At 40.7% G+C, this 16,157-nt stretch overlaps 1 protein-coding gene across 2 annotated transcripts in view; it reads left to right on the top strand.

The window, feature by feature from the left end:
- The window catches only part of pip5kl1 (phosphatidylinositol-4-phosphate 5-kinase-like 1), a 32,278-nt gene that overhangs the window by 4,094 nt on the left and 12,027 nt on the right, over positions 1–16,157 (top strand). The window contains exons 3-4 of one of the 2 annotated variants that reach the window (XM_026297706.1): positions 14,355–14,405; positions 14,484–14,638. In XM_026297706.1, coding sequence (XP_026153491.1) covers positions 14,355–14,405; positions 14,484–14,638 — 206 coding nt within the window. Of the gene's footprint in view, positions 1–14,354; positions 14,406–14,483; positions 14,639–16,157 lie in introns of those variants that run through there. The other variant, XM_026297707.1, reaches the window with a different exon arrangement.

Here is a 16,157-nt window from a genome sequence, read left to right as displayed (position 1 = left end):
GGAGGAGAGAAAGAGGAGAGAGGCACTCAGTGCATTGTGGGAAGTCCTCAGGCAGTCTAGGGCTTAACTATAAGCTTTGTCAAAAAGGAAGGTTTTAAGTCTAGCCTTAAAAGTACAGAGAGTGTGCCTCCTGAACCCAGGCTGGGAGCTGGTTCCACAGGAGAGGAGCTTGATAGCTAAAGGCTCTGCCTCCCATTCTACTTTTGGAAACTCTGGGAACCACAAGTAGACCTGCACTCTGAGAGTGAAGTGCTCTATTGGGATAATATGGTACTATGAGGTCTTTAAGGTATGAAGGAGCTTGATCATGAACGTATTTCTATGTGAGAAGAAGGATTTTAAATTCTATTCTGTATTTTACAGGGAGCCAATGAAGAGAACATAATATATGATCCACCTTGGTAGTTCCTGTGCTGCAGCATTCTGGATTGGAGTTACTGGTACATCCAGATAGTAATGAGATACAGTAATCTAGCCTTGAAGTAACAAATGCATGCATTAGTTTTTCTGCATCATTTTGAGACAGGATGTTCGTAATTGTATGTCCTGATGTACTGTGGTAGTGAGCCATGAAGAGACTTACACAAGCAGTGCTGTTTTAAAGTCTGTTCTGAGAGACAGAAAGACAGTGCAGAGACCTGAGAACAGGAGTAATGTGGTTGTACTTCCTGGTTCTAGTCAGGACCTGACTAGAACAGCGTTCAGCAGCGTTCTGAATGTACTGCAGCTGCCTTACAGCTCGTTTTGAGAGCTCTGTGAGCAGGCCGTTACAGTAATCTAACCTGCTGGATGATAAATGCATGGATGAGTCTTTCCAAGTCTGTTGTTTTTGAGATGGTAAAATGCTGATGATTTTATTGATTTAATGTGGCTGTTATAATGCAAGTCTCTGTTTATTTAGAGAAAGTTATTTTGCATCCACACACTGATCTGTTCAATGCAATGACACAGTGAAATGACTGGTCCATATTCACCTACTGTGAGTGATTTGAGTGTCATCTGCATAATTATGGTAGGACACATTGTTGCTGCGTATTAACTCGCCTAAAGGAAACATGTAAGGATTGAACAAAAGGGGTCCCAAGATGGACCCTTGGGGGACTCCACATGTCAAAGGCCATTTAGTTTGAGGCACAGTTACCAATTTTATTGACATACTTCCTGTCTTCAAGATAGGACGTAAGCTATTTAAGGGCAGTACCAGAGATGCCTATCCAGTCCTTTAACCTTTGTCACAGGATCACAGGGTCCACTGTGTCAAAAGCAGTACTCAGATCCAGCATTACTAAAACAGAGACAAACCCAGCGTTGGTGTTCAGACAAATGTGATTTGTCACCTTGATGGGTGCAGTCTCAGTGCTGTGATGGGGCCTAAAACCTGACTGAAAATCATCAAAGCAGTTTAGCAGGAGAAAGTCAGTATGTTGTTGATAAACAACTTTTTCAATTCAATTCAATTCAATTTTATTTGTATAGCGCCAAATCACAATACAAATCATCTCAAGGCACTTTACAAAAACTAAAACTAGAAACCCAACAAATAGGGGAGCTCAGTGCACCGATGGTCCTCGGGCAGTCTAGGCCTATAGCAGCATAACTAAGGGATGGTTCAGGGGTTGCCTGAAGCCAGCCCTAACTATACGCTTTGTCAAAGAGGAAGGTTTTAAGTCTAGCCTTAAAAGTACAGCGAGTGTCTGCCTCCTGAACCCAGACTGGGAGCTGGTTCCACAGGAGAGGAGCTTGATAACTAAAGGCTCTGCCTCCCAGTCTGCTTTTGGAAACTCTGGGAACCACAAGTAGACCTGCACTCTGAGAGCGAAGTGGTCTATTGGGATAATATAGTACTATGAGGTCTTTAAGGTATGAAGGAGCTTGATCATGAAGGGATTTGTATGTGAGAAGAAGGATTTTAAATTCTATTCTATATTTTACAGGGAGCCAATGAAGAGAAGCCAATATAGGAGAAATATGATCTCTCTTGCTAGTTCCTGTCAGGCCTCTGGCGGCGGCATTCTGGATTAACTGGAGGCTTTTTATGGAGATACTGGGACATCCAGATAGTTATGAGTTACAGTAATCTAGCCTTGAGGTAACAAATGCATGGACTAGTTTTTCTGCATCATTTTGAGACAGGATGTTCATAATTTTGGCAATATTGCGCAGGTGAAAGAATGCAGTTCCAGAGATTTGTTTTACATGTGAGTTAAAGGACATGTCCTGGTCAAAAATAACTCCAAGGTTTTTCACAGTAGTGCTGGAGGCCAGGGCTATGCCATCTAGAGTAGCTATAATTTTAGAAAAGTTATTTCTGAGGTTTTTAGGCCCAAATACAATAACTTCTGTTTTCTCTGAATTTAAAAGGTCATCCAGGCCTTTATGTCAGTTAGACAGGCTTGAAGTCTGGTTAACTGGTTTGTGTTAACAGGTTTAATAGATAGATATAACTGAGTGTCATCTGTGGTAATTAATAGAGTGCTTCCTAATGACATAGCCTAAAGGAAGCATGTACAGGGTGAACAGAATTGGTCCTAGCACAGAGCCTTGTGGAACTCCATAACTAACTTTTGTTCGTGTGGAAGGTTCATCATGGACATGAACAAAGTGGAATCTGTCTGATAAATACGATTGTAACCATTTTAACGCTGTTCCTCTGATACCAGTCACATGCTCATAATCTGTAATAAGATGTTGTGGTCAATAGTGTCGAATGCTGCACTAAGGTCTAGGAGGACAAGTATAGAAACAAGTCCATTATCTGAGGCTAAGAGAAGATTGTTGGTAACTTTCAACAGTGCTGTTTCTGTACTATGATGTGCTCTAAATCCTGATTGAAAATCTTCAAATAGTTAATTCCTGTGTAAGTGGTCTGATAGCTGCTTAGCAACAGCTTTTTCAAGGATTTTAGAAATAAATGGTAGGTTGGATATTGGTCTATAATTAGCCAAGACTCCTGGATCAAGACTAGGCTTTTTGAGTAAAGGTTTGATTACTGCAGTCTTAAAGGCCTGTGGTACGTAGCCTGATACTAGAGATAAATTTACTAAGTCTAATAAAGATGAGTTCCTTAATGGCAGGGTGCCTTTAAGCAGTCTAGTTGGGATGGGGTCTAAGAGACACGTTGATGATTTAGATGAAGCAAGTACTGACGTGAATTCAGAGAGATCTATGGGAGAGAAGCAGTCTAAACATAACTGAGGTCTTACAGATGATTCAAGAGCTACTGTAGTAGAAGATTCATTTATTGCAGGTATAGGAAGCATCTGCTGAATTTTATCTCTAATAGTTGTGATTTTATTTATAAAGAAACTCATAAATTCATCACTGCTGAGAGCTAAGGGAACACTGGGCTCAACAGAGCTGTGACTTTTTGTCAGCAATTTATTGCATGTTTAATAGCCTGAGCCTTGTCATGAAAAAATAATGCAAACACATTGCATTTAGATGTTGAAATCTAGGTTTTGTTAATCTATTCACTGTGGCAAACAGGGCACATGAGTTGTTACTGCTGTTACTGCTGAGGATCACTGATTTGGAAGCGCGGCTCCGCACCTTCGAACAAAAGCCAGCTAGCCCAGCCCGTTAGCTGGTGTGGAGCCACTGAGCTCAGGGTCTGTTAGCGGTCCAAGGGCAGCTCCGGAGCAGCCCGGAGAATTAGCCTGGGTGACGGTCCGACGGAAACATACTCCTAAGCAGAAGCCCACAGCTCATCACCTGCCTGTTCATGTCTCTTGCTCAGCGACACACCCACTGAGAAACCGACTCTGATAATTGGCGATTCCATAGTCAGGAACGTGAAAATAGAGACACCAGTGACTATAGTCAAATGTATTCCTGGGGCCAGAGCGGGCGACATCGAGTCAAATCTGAACCTGCTGGCTAAGGCTAATCGTAAATATGGAAAAATTATTATTCACGTCGGCAGCAATGAGACCCGATTACGCCAATCGGAGGACACTAAAATTAATGTTGAGTCGGTGTGTAATTTTGCTAAATTAATGTCGGACTCCGTAGTTTTCTCTGGACCCCTTCCCAATCTGACCAGCGATGACATGTTTTGCCACATGTCGTCGTTCCGTCGTTGGCTGTCTAGGTGGTGTCCAGCAAACGATGTGGGCTTCATAGACAATTGGGCCACTTTCTGGGGAAAACCTGGTCTGGTAGCGAGAGACAGCATCCATCCCACTTTGAATGGTGCAGCTCTCATCTCTAGAAATTTGGCCGAGTTTATTAGCCAACCTAAAGCCTGACAATCCAGAGTGTGCCTGCCCCTCGAACATATAAATCAAATAAATCAGAAGTTAACAGAGGAGGAGTTATTCATAAAAACTTAATATAAATTAAGACCTCTCCTCTTATTGAACAGAAAAACAGAACTGTCAAATGTGGATTAATAAATATCAGGTCTCTTTCATCTAAATCTTTGTTAGTAAATGATTTGATAACTGATCACCAAATTGACCTACTTTATCTTACTGAAACCTGGCTACAGCAGGATGAATATGTCAGTCTGAATGAATCAACCCCCCTCAGTCATAAAAATGATCATGTTCCTTGAAGCACAGGTCGAGGTGGAGGAGTAGCTGCAATCTTCCACTCAAACTTATTATTAAACTTTCATCCTCAGAACAGTTATAACTCATTTGAGAGCCTCACTCTTAGTCTCTCGCATCCAAACTGGAAAACACAAAAACCAGTTCTACTTGTCATTGTGTACCGTCCACCTGTCCCTTACTCAGAGATTTTAACTGAATTCCCTGACTTTCTGTCTGATTTAGTGCTTAGATCAGATAAAGTTATTATAGTGGGAGATTTTAACATTCATGTAGACGTTGAAGATAACAGCCTCAGCATTGCATTTAATTCTATATTAGATTCAATTGGTTTCATTCAAAATGTTTCACTGTTTCAATCACACCCTTGATCTTGTTCAAGGGTGTATACATGGGGGGAATAGTTTTTCCCCCAAATCCTGTTTTGTCAGATCATTCTTTGATAACTTTTGAATTTAAAATGATGGATCATGCAGCGTTTGGAAGAAAATTCCACTACAGCAGATGTTTAGCCGACAACGCTGTTAATAAATTTAAGAAAATGATTCCATCTTTATTTACGTCTATGCCAAGTATAAACATAGTGGAGGGCAGCTGCTTCAATCCCACTCCCTTCCAAATTGATCATGTTGTTGACAGCGCTGTAACCTCACTGCGTGAAACGCTTGATTCTGTAGCCCCTCTGAAAAAGAAGCTAGTGAATCAGAGAAGACTAGCCCCATGGTATAATTTACATATTCGTACCTTAAAGCAGGCATCACGAAGGCTGGAAAGGAAGTGGCGTTCCACAAACTTAGAGGAAATTTTTCTAGCCTGGAAAAACAGTCTACTAATATATAAAAAAGCTCTCCGTAAAGCCAGAACTGCATACTATTCATCACTAATAGAGGAAAATAAGAACAATCCCAGGTTTCTTTTCAGCACTGTAGCCAGGCTGACAAAAAGTCACAGCTCTGTTGACCCCAGTGTTCCCTTAGCTCTCAGCAGTGATGAATTTATGAGTTTCTTTACAAATAAAATCACAACTATTAGAGATAAAATTCAGCAGATGCTTCCTATACCTGTAATAAATGAATCTTCTACTACAGTAGCTCTTGAATCATCTGTAGGACCTCAGTTATGTTTAGACTGCTTCTCTCCCATAGATCTCTCTGAATTTACATCAGTAGTTGGTTCATCGAAATCATCAACGTGTCTCTTAGACCCCATCCCGACTAGACTGCTTAAAGGCACCCTGCCATTAATGAACTCATCTTTATTAGACTTAGTAAATGTATCTCTAGTATCAGGCTACGTACCACAGGCCTTTAAGACTGCAGTAATCAAACCTTTACTCAAAAAGCCTAGTCTTGATCCAGGAGTCTTGGCTAATTATAGACCAATATCCAACCTGCCATTTATTTCTAAAATCCTAGAAAAAGCTGTTGCTAAGCAGCTATCAGACCACTTACACAGGAATTAACTATTTGAAGATTTTCAATCAGGATTTAGACCACATCATAGTACAGAAACAGCACTGTTGAAAGTTACCAATGATCTTCTCTTAGCCTCAGATAATGGACTTGTTTCTATACTTGTCCTCCTAGACCTTAGTGCAGCATTCGACACCATTGACCACAACATCTTATTACAGAGACTGGAGCATGTGATTGGTATCAGAGGAACAGCGTTAAAGTGGTTCCAATCCAATTTATCGGACAGATTCCAGTTTGTTCATGTCCATGATGAACCTTCCACACGAACAAAAGTTAGTTATGGAGTTCCACAAGGCTCTGTGCTAGGACCAATTCTGTTCACCCTGTACATGCTTCCTTTAGGCTATGTCATTAGGAAGCACTCTATTAATTACCACTGCTATGCAGATGACGCTCAGTTATATCTATCTATTAAACCTGTTAACACAAACCAGTTAACCAGACTTCAAGCCTGTCTAACTGACATCAAGGCCTGGATGACCAGTAACTTTTTACTTTTAAACTCAGAGAAAACAGAAGTCATTATATTTGGGCCTAAAAATCTCAGAAATAACTTTTCTAAAATTATAGCTACTCTAGATGGCATAGCCCTGGCCTCCAGCACTACTGTAAAAAACCTTGGAGTTATTTTTGACCAGGATATGTCCTTTAACTCACACATAAATCAAATCTCTAGAACTGCATTCTTTCACCTGCGCAACATTTCCAAAATTAGGAACATCCTGTCTCAAAATGATGCAGAAAAACTAGTCCATGCATTTGTTACCTCAAGGCTAGATTACTGTAACTCATTACTATCTGGGTGTCCCAATATCTCCATAAAACGCCTCCAATTAATCCAGAATGCCGCAGTCAGAGTCCTGACAGGAACTAGCAAGAGAGATCATATTTCTCCTATATTGGCTTCTCTTCATTGGCTCCCTGTAAAATATAGAATAGAATTTAAAATCCTTCTTCTCATATACAAATCCCTTCATAATGAAGCTCCTTCATACCTTAAAGACCTCATAGTACCATATTATCCCAATAGACCACTTCGCTCTCAGAGTGCAGGTCTACTTGTGGTTCCCAGAGTTTCCAAAAGCAGAATGGAAGGCAGAGCCTTTAGTTATCAAGCTCCTCTCCTGTGGAACCAGCTCCCAGCCTGGGTTCAGGAGGCAGACACGCTCTGTACTTTTAAGGCTAGACTTAAAACCTTCCTCTTTGACAAAGCATATAGTTAGGGCTGGCTTCAGGCAACCCTGAACCATCCCTTAGTTATGCTGCTATAGGCCTAGACTGCCCGAGGACCATCGGTGCACTGAGCTCCCCTACCCTAACGCGCCCCCCCCTCTTCCTCTCCTCCCACCTCATGTATATTCCACCACTGAATGTCACTAACCTTGTGCTCTCTCTCTCCCCTAGTTTGTGCTCTCTCTCTGCTCTCTGTTCTCTCTGTACCTTCTGCAGGTGTCCCTGGTCCTGGAGCTGTATATTGCTGATTGGCCCCACCAACCTGCAGTGTCTATTTGTTGTTTATTGTTGCTGTTCTTTTCTCTCTGCTCTATCCACTCACCCCAACCGGTCGAGGCAGATGGCCGCCCAAACTGAGCCCGGTTCTGCTCTAGGTTTGTTCTTCCGTTAAATGGAGTTTTTCCTCTCCACTGTCGCCAAGTGCTTGCTCATAAGGGAATTGTTGGGTTTTTAGTTTTAGTTTTTGTAAAGTGCCTTGAGATGATTTGTCTTGTGATTTGGCGCTATACAAATAAAATTGAATTGAATTGAATTGAATTGCTGTTGGGCAGCATGGTGGCTGAGTGGTTAGCACTGTTGCCTCACAGCAAGAAGGTCGTGGGTTCTCATCCCGGCCTTTCTGTGTGGAGTTTGCATGTTCTCCTTGTGCTTACTCTGGGTACTCCGGTTTCCTCCCACAGTCCAAAAACATGTATGTCAGGTTGATTGGTGACTCTAAAATGTGGCCCTGTGATGCACTGGTGACCTGTCCAGGGTGTACCCCTGCCTTCCACCTGAGAGAGAGCTGGGATAGGCTCCAGCAGATCCCTGTGACCCTGAGCCAGGAAAAGTGGGTATAGAAAATGGATGGATGAATTGCTGTTGTTAATGATTTCAGAAAAATAAATTTCTATTTTTCTACAGGTTTTTTTCTACACACGTTTGTTTATAATTATCATAATGAACTTGAAGCTTTGATTTACGCCATATTCGTTCAGAGCAGCATTTTGGTCAGCATAGCATTTATTACTGATATTAGGTTTTGCCTTCTTACCACTGGGTCTGAACAGAAGCGTGTCGTGAAGTACTTTTTCAGATTCCAGAGCATAAATCTTTTTTTGTAACAAACTGATTTCATGAAGATATATCCGGCAGTTTTGGCAAAATGTGTTTTCTTTCCCAGACATGTTGAAAAATAAATGTTCCAGAACCTTGTGGAACTCCATAACTAACTTTTGTGTTCATCATGAACATCAACAAATCAGTCATGTGCACATTAAATATTCAGCAACAGAAGAGTTTATCCATATCACCAACCCCATCATCACTTTTATATATGACTGGGTATAATATATCAGATAAAGTCATTATATATATCAAAGGACATATTGAAATGAATTTGAGGTGAATGGTGACACAGACCCTCATTGCTTAATGTACTCAAAACAAGCTGCCCCTCTCTGACAAGCAACACTGCTTTCAGGCTATTGATTATTGAGTCATTGCACAGGCTTTTATTGTGCTCACGCCTAATGGTTATAAAGCCACAGAGAAGGCAGCATTTTTGTGAAACACGTCACTAAAATAAATAAAATAAGCATATAAATAATGAAAAACTAATAACATTATGAAAATCTTAATTTGACAACCATGGAGTATCTTCATGGAAAAAATAGGAACCTGGTATAACTAATAGGCACGTGACAGTAATTAAAACGGGACGAAGCTATGTTGCTGAGCTTGTGTGGCATGACGGCGACAAATGCAGAATGTCTGAACCCTCATTGCAACCCTGTGTGTTGACTGGGACAACAATATGCGCTCTTCCCAACTCTGGAATGCCTTTTTCATCAATACTGACAGACAAGGTCATTTTAAAGGATGAATGCTAAACTGATACAGCAACATTGCCAATATTATTGGCTGGTTTTAGCTCATCGCAGATATAACCTTGTTGGTATACTGCACACAGCTGTTTTGCAACAGACTGGGTACGTTTTTGTAGGTTTTATATTTGTTGATTTTGAAAAAGTGAAACTCCTGCAGCAAACAGACACAGCAAATAAAAATGTATGTTTCACTTTTAATTTTATTAACGTAAAAAACAGCAACAAAATGAATGTAATTGTGGCACGTTTAGTGAGTCCGTACTAAATAGAATAGAGCCGTTTGAAATGTTTTTGTAACGTCCCATGTCTGTAGACAGTGAGCTTCATTTTCAGATGGACCAATGGCGTTACAGTGATAGTGTTACAGCGAACTTTGAACAGTCAGGATTTATAATCAAGGTTTTTATGCTTCAAATCTATTATCTTCCATTTTAGTCACTGTGTATTGGGCTCTGAGCACTGCCAAAACTGTGTCTGAATGTATCCTGTGTAAATACAGACAGAATGGAAGCAGCTGCTCTTCTAATATGCTGCTTTCACCAAACATCACTGTGGAGAAACTCAGTACAAACTGTAAAATCATTTCAGGCTAATTAGAAATAAATTTGATAAAGAATACATAAAAAAACTATAACATAGATGAAAATGGCACTAACAAACTAAAATGCATTAAAAAGCAGCATTGATAGCTGCAGTAGATGCTTTCCTCCTTTATGTGAAAATATATGAATACCAGCTAAATGGGTGAACCCCCTCTTTAACAAGTTAAGAGCAGTGTTCAGCCTGTTGCTGCTGATTGTCATGGGGCAGTTCAACACACTGCTGACTAAGCAGGCACGCCTGTCCTGTCTGTTGTGTAATATGTGCACAGTTCCAAAAATACAACACATACATTACTTTTACATAGAACACGGAGTAGCTTCAGACATATTCTTTATACCTTCTTATTTTTTACACACGTCACTGTATAAAATAAAGAACATGTAGCTGATAGTAGTTTTTGCACATTGCATTAAGGAAGTCCTAAAGTGATAATAATTCCAGTTTTCTTTTTGTTAACAGAATCTAATTTCTATACCATTCACCTGTGTAGCTTAGCCCCTGTTGTGTGTTTTCTTGAAGAAACTTTGGGTTATATGTCTTGAAGGGCTATATCTCATATACATTGTTCTTTGTAGATTGTACACCAACTCAAATTAAAGCTGAGACTTGGCACTTTAATGTAGTATCAATTATTTTGTGTAAAACACATGTACTTTGCTCAGAGAGAATTTTGTCCTCTAATCTGACACTGTCATATGTGAGACAGTGTCACATGTGCTCATTGTTGTGGCAAAAAGTACTAGGAGGCAAATCTCAGGTTATAGGATGGCAAATTTAATAGGAAAAAGCAGCAGAGTCACGGCAGAGCGTGCAGGTTTTCCAAGTCAAACAGGTCCATTTCACTGCCTCAGTGACCTCAGGTTTCATCCTGTTTAAAAAGGCATCCTTCAGGTGGACTTCATAGGTACTCATTGGGTTGCCTCCTAGCCCATCTTCAGGTGGAACATGACTGCTGTGGATGTCATAAGCTTCATTAAGTCTGGGAAAAAAAAGCTCCCACAGATTCCTCCAACTTCCAATGCATCACGCTGATCATACCCATATCTTGTTTGAGTGGGAATTTTGCTTGCGCCCCCTGTACCAATTGAATGATTCAATTCAATTCAATTCAATTTTATTTGTATAGCGCCAAATCACAATACAAATCATCTCAAGGCACTTTCCAAAAACTAAAACTAAAAACCCAACAATTCCCTTATGAGCAAGCACTTGGCGACAGTGGAGAGAAAAAAACTCCCTTTAACGGAAGAAAAAAACCTCCAGCAGAACCGGGCTCAGTTTGGGCGGCCATCTGCCTCGACCGGTTGGGGTGAGTGGATAGAGCAGAGAGAAAAGAACAGCAACAATAAACAACAAATAGACACTGCAAGTTGGTGGGGCCAGTAACTGCACATCAGCGATAAACAGCTCCAGGACCAGGGACACCTGCAGAAGGTACAGAGAGAGAGAGAGAGAGAGGGAGGGAGAGAGCACAAACTAGGGGAGAGAGAGAGCACAAGGTTAGTAACATTCAATGGTGGAATATACATGAGGTGGGAGAGGGGGGGGGGGTTAGGGTAGGGGAGCTCAGTGCACCGATGGTCCTCGGGCAGTCTAGGCCTATAGCAGCATAACTAAGGGATGGTTCAGGGGTTGCCTGAAGCCAGCCCTAACTATATGCTTTGTCAAAGAGGAAGGTTTTAAGTCTAGCCTTAAAAGTACAGAGAGTGTCTGCCTCCTGAACCCAGGCTGAGAGCTGGTTCCACAGGAGAGGAGCTTGATAGCTAAAGGCTCTGCCTCCCATTCTGCTTTTGAGAACTCTGGGAACCACAAGTAGGCCTGCACTCTGAGAGCGAAGTGGTCTATTGGGATAATATGGTACTATGAGGTCTTTAAGGTATGAAGGAGTTTGATTATGAAGGGATTTGTATGTGAGAAGAAGGATTTTAAATTCTATTCTATATTTTACAGGGAGCCAATGAAGAGAAGCCAATATAGGAGAAATATGATCTCTCTTGCTAGTTCCTGTCAGGACTCTGGCTGCGGCATTCTGGATTAATTGGAGGCTTTTTATTAAGATATTAGGACATCCAGATAGTAATGAGTTACAGTAATCTAGCCTTGAGGAAACAAATGCATGGACTAGTTTTTCTGCATCATTTTGAGACAGGATGTTCCTAATTTTGGAAATGTTGCGCAGGTGAAAGAATGCAGTTCTAGAAATTTGTTTTATGTGTGAGTTAAAGGACATGTCCTGGTCAAAAATAACTCCAAGGTTTTTTACAGTAGTGCTGGAGGCCAGGGCTATGCCATCTAGAGTAGCTATAATTTTAGAAAAGTTATTTCTGAGATTTTTAGGCCCAAATATAATGACTTCTGTTTTCTCCGAGTTTAAAAGTAAAAAGTTACTGGTCATCCAGGCCTTTATGTCAGTTAGACAGGCTTGAAGTCTGGTTAACTGGTTTGTGTTAACAGGTTTAATAGATAGATATAACTGAGTGTCATCCGCATAGCAGTGGTAATTAATAGAGTGCTTCCTAATGATATATCCTAAAGGAAGCATGTACAGGGTGAACAGAATCGGTCCTAGCACAGAACCTTGTGGAACTCCATAACTAACTTTTCAGGTGGAGCTTTTTCTTTGCTAAGTTCATCTTTGTTTCGGGAGAAGGGAGACTCGACGTCTGGCAGAGGAATAGGTTTGACGACTGCCTTCCTGCGACATACACGGAGCAGCTACGAAGCGTTTAATTTGAAGACCATTGGCTTCTCTGTATAGTGCATTGTCCACGTGTCCCCAGTCTAGTTGTTTCAAGTGAAGAATGAGGTTTGTGTTGGTGAAAAGGTGTCTGATTTTATAATACTCACATCCCAGTTGTCGTTTCAACAGACGTTCGAGTTCCTGAAATGTTGGTTTGTAGTCCTGCACTAGGTTCAGAAAGTCCTCTCCCCATTTGTTGGCATTCTTTTCGGGGTGGGTAGTTTTGTCCATGGCTTCCCTCATGTCTGTGTCTGTCCAGGGACGGAATACATGTTGGGGACCATTGGCCCCTGCAACTTCTATCATGGGAAGTGTTAAAACATGCATACTATCTTTTGTTTCCTCTTCTTCACCAGAGTAGTGGCTCTGCCCTTTGGATCTGGTCTGCATAGTGTTTCCCTTTACACTTTCAGAGTCAGTCTCTGGTGAAGGTGTTTCAGACATGTTGTTTCCTGGTGCCTCATACTCCAGTGGGGGAACATTGGCTGGAGTCTCCCTTCATGTGTGTTGTCTCTGTAGTGAAGTTTGGTTGTGATATGGAGGGGGTGGGAGAACAGAGTCCAGGTCTGGATCCACCTTATGTAACTCAGACAGAACAGGATACAGAGACTTAGTGTCAGAACAATCTTTTGGTCTATATACTATATGTTCTGGTTCTGTTTATTTCTGTCTCCATCTTCATACTGCCTTCTCATCATCTTACTCTCCCTCACATGTCATTCTTCTTTCCACATGCAATATGCTTTCCAGTCAGCTAGGAACACCTTGTACTTCTTTCTTTCTCTTTTGGACAAAGAACTGTGTTGCTCTGCACTCTCTCTTTCCTTCTTTTCAAGTTTATCTTTTAATTGCATTAATTAAACAGGAAAACCCAGCTCCCACCATACAGTTAGTTGTTTACAACTTCTGTTGTCCTTTTTTTTCATTTCTTCACATAACAGTGACAATTCAGTTGGTAGACCGGACTCTGGTCAGGTGTCACAGGCATTAGCTTCTCTCTTAGTACCCAGTACTAAACCCATTTCTTTAGTAGCGGCCGTTCTCTCATATTATCTTTCCTCGTGCGACCCAGACTCTTTCACTGTGCTGCATACAACAGTAATTAATAACACTAAGGTCTCTACTACAACTTCTTCAATCACGTAGTGAGTTAGTGTTCTATTTAACCGTAACATTACAGGTCTGCCTGTGTCTCTGCTGCTTCGCCGTTGGTCTGTACTTGGTTGGATCGGAGGCCGGGCTCCTTAGGATGAAAGCTTCTCAAACTGCGGGGAGAATCGTTATTTAGTGCACACTGTTACTCTCCGTGCTTCAGAGCCCAGACCGCGCCTCTATCCCACTTCTGACACCAAATCTGTTGTGGCAAAAAGTAACTAGGAGGCAAATCTCAGGTTATAGGATGGTAAGTTTAATAGGCAAAAGCAGCAGAGTCACAGCAGAGCATACAATCTTCAGATCCGGTCAATACCGACTGACCCCAAACACATAAAATGACAAACTTTTATATCTGCTCAACAGTATTAATTTACACATCAGTCACTCACATGTAAACCACGCCAGCATGGCAACATACATAATATGATTAGCGTGTCAATGTGACTACCTGTCTTTTTGTCTGATTCCTAATGAAATACAAAGCAGTGTAAAAAATCTTTGTTGAATTCACACAGGTCACACAGGGAGGTAGCAGACATACTGTGTTGCATTCACACAGGGAGTTGACAAACGTGATGTCTGTCAAAGCGTAAATTTCCCTCACACTCATCATACAGTATGCTTTGTATATTATATAATGTACATAGCTAAATAATGCATACAGTATATATATAATATTAGTATAAACAAAGGCAAAATTATTCTCAGTCACTTCTTCCTTCTGCTGTAGAGTGAAGTGTCAGATGATGACTTCAAATTAAAAGTCACTCAGATTCATAAGGTAAGTGCATATGTTTGTTACTTATTGTTTGAATGCTGCCATCTGCATATTTAGCTGCATGTGCATATGTGTGTGCAGGATTTTACAATGGAGACGTTTGCAGGCCCAGTGTTTGCCAGCCTGCGTGGCTCTTTAGGAATGACAGAGCAGGAGTATCAACAGTCACTATGTTCTGAAAGCTGCTACCTCCAGTTCATCAGCAACTCCAAGAGCAAGGCCGACTTCTTCCTCACGTGAGTTACTACACACCGACGTTTTTCTCACTCATGCATCTAACTGTTCTATTGTTTTCATGTTTCAAGAAATTAGCATTTCCCCAAAATGCAACCATTGTGGCTCTATAGTAGGGCTGTGCAATTAATCGCCATCGCAAAACAATAGCGATTTGAGCATTTGTGATTTCTAAATCGCACAAGGCCGCGATTTTATTTATTCATTTATTCATATTTTAATTCAGAATACTGCAATGCTCTTGTGCGCATGTTTAAGATGTGAACCAATCAGAGATCACTCAGCGAACCGCACACATTACGACGATGCTGAGCGGGAGAATACAATAGGCGAACGGGAGGAAAGAACATGAAATATGGATGCAGGTCAGAAAAAAAATGATTTGGTGCCAAATTCAACATCAGTAGTTTGTTAGTATTCTGGATTCAGGAGAGAGGATGTGTCACAGAACCAGATAATTTGCAAGACTTGTGAAAATGATTATTGCAACGAAACGAGGAAATACTACAAACCTGTTCCAGCAGTTAAAACAGCACCATAAAAAACTATGATCAATGCATGTCGACAAAGTCCATCGAAACTAACGAAAGCACATATCAAAGGCAGCCTGAACCGACTGATCAAGTATTCATCGTTCAAGCATTTGCAAGCGTCATGCCTTATGAGAGATCATAAGGCACAAAACGGCACAAATAAATTATAGACACCTATCATATATGCAAAGACATGGTACCCGCGCACATCGTCAGTAGAGACGCCTTCCGAAGACTAATACAAAACACTCGACAAAAGGTACCAGCTGCCATCTCCCACTTATTTCACACGAGTTGCTATTCCCGAAATGTAAGGTGGGTGTTGAATATAAGCTTAAGCAGATGAAATAATTCAATTCAATTCAATTCAATTTTATTTGTATAGCAAGGCACTTTACAACAACACTATGTTGTAAAAAATATTACTAACAGCACTATGTTCACTGAAAAACTATTTTGAAGTTTATTTATTGTTATGATTGGAATTTAGGTTAGTTAACCTTAATTTATTTTATGTTGTCTGTTTTAAAAACAGTTTATTAGTTTTGTTTTTTCAAGCTGTTAATACTGTTATTTCATTGTAAAATGTTTTGTTATGCATTTCTTGTGCATTGAATACATTCAGAATGTAGCATGTCTTGTTCTGACCTATGGCATCGAAATTGAACATCTAATAATTTTCCCCCCAAATCCTGTTTTGTCAGATCATTCTTTAATAACTTTCGAATTTAAAATGATGGATCATGCAGCGTCTGGAAGAAAATTCCACTACAGCAGATGTTTATCCGACAACGCTGTTAATAAATTTAAGAAAATGATTCCATCTTTATTTGCATCTATGCCAAGTATAAACATAATGGAGGGCAGCTGCCTTAATCCTACTCCCTACCAAATTGATCATGTTGTTGACAGCGCTGTAACCTCACTGCGTGAAACGCTTGATTCTGTAGCCCCTCTGAAAAAGAAGTTAGTGATTCAGAGAAGACTA

This window comes from Mastacembelus armatus, chromosome 12 (genome assembly GCF_900324485.2).
Source record: "Mastacembelus armatus chromosome 12, fMasArm1.2, whole genome shotgun sequence".
NCBI classification, from domain to species: domain Eukaryota; kingdom Metazoa; phylum Chordata; class Actinopteri; order Synbranchiformes; family Mastacembelidae; genus Mastacembelus; species Mastacembelus armatus.
This window is presented reverse-complemented; position numbering and strand designations above follow the sequence as displayed.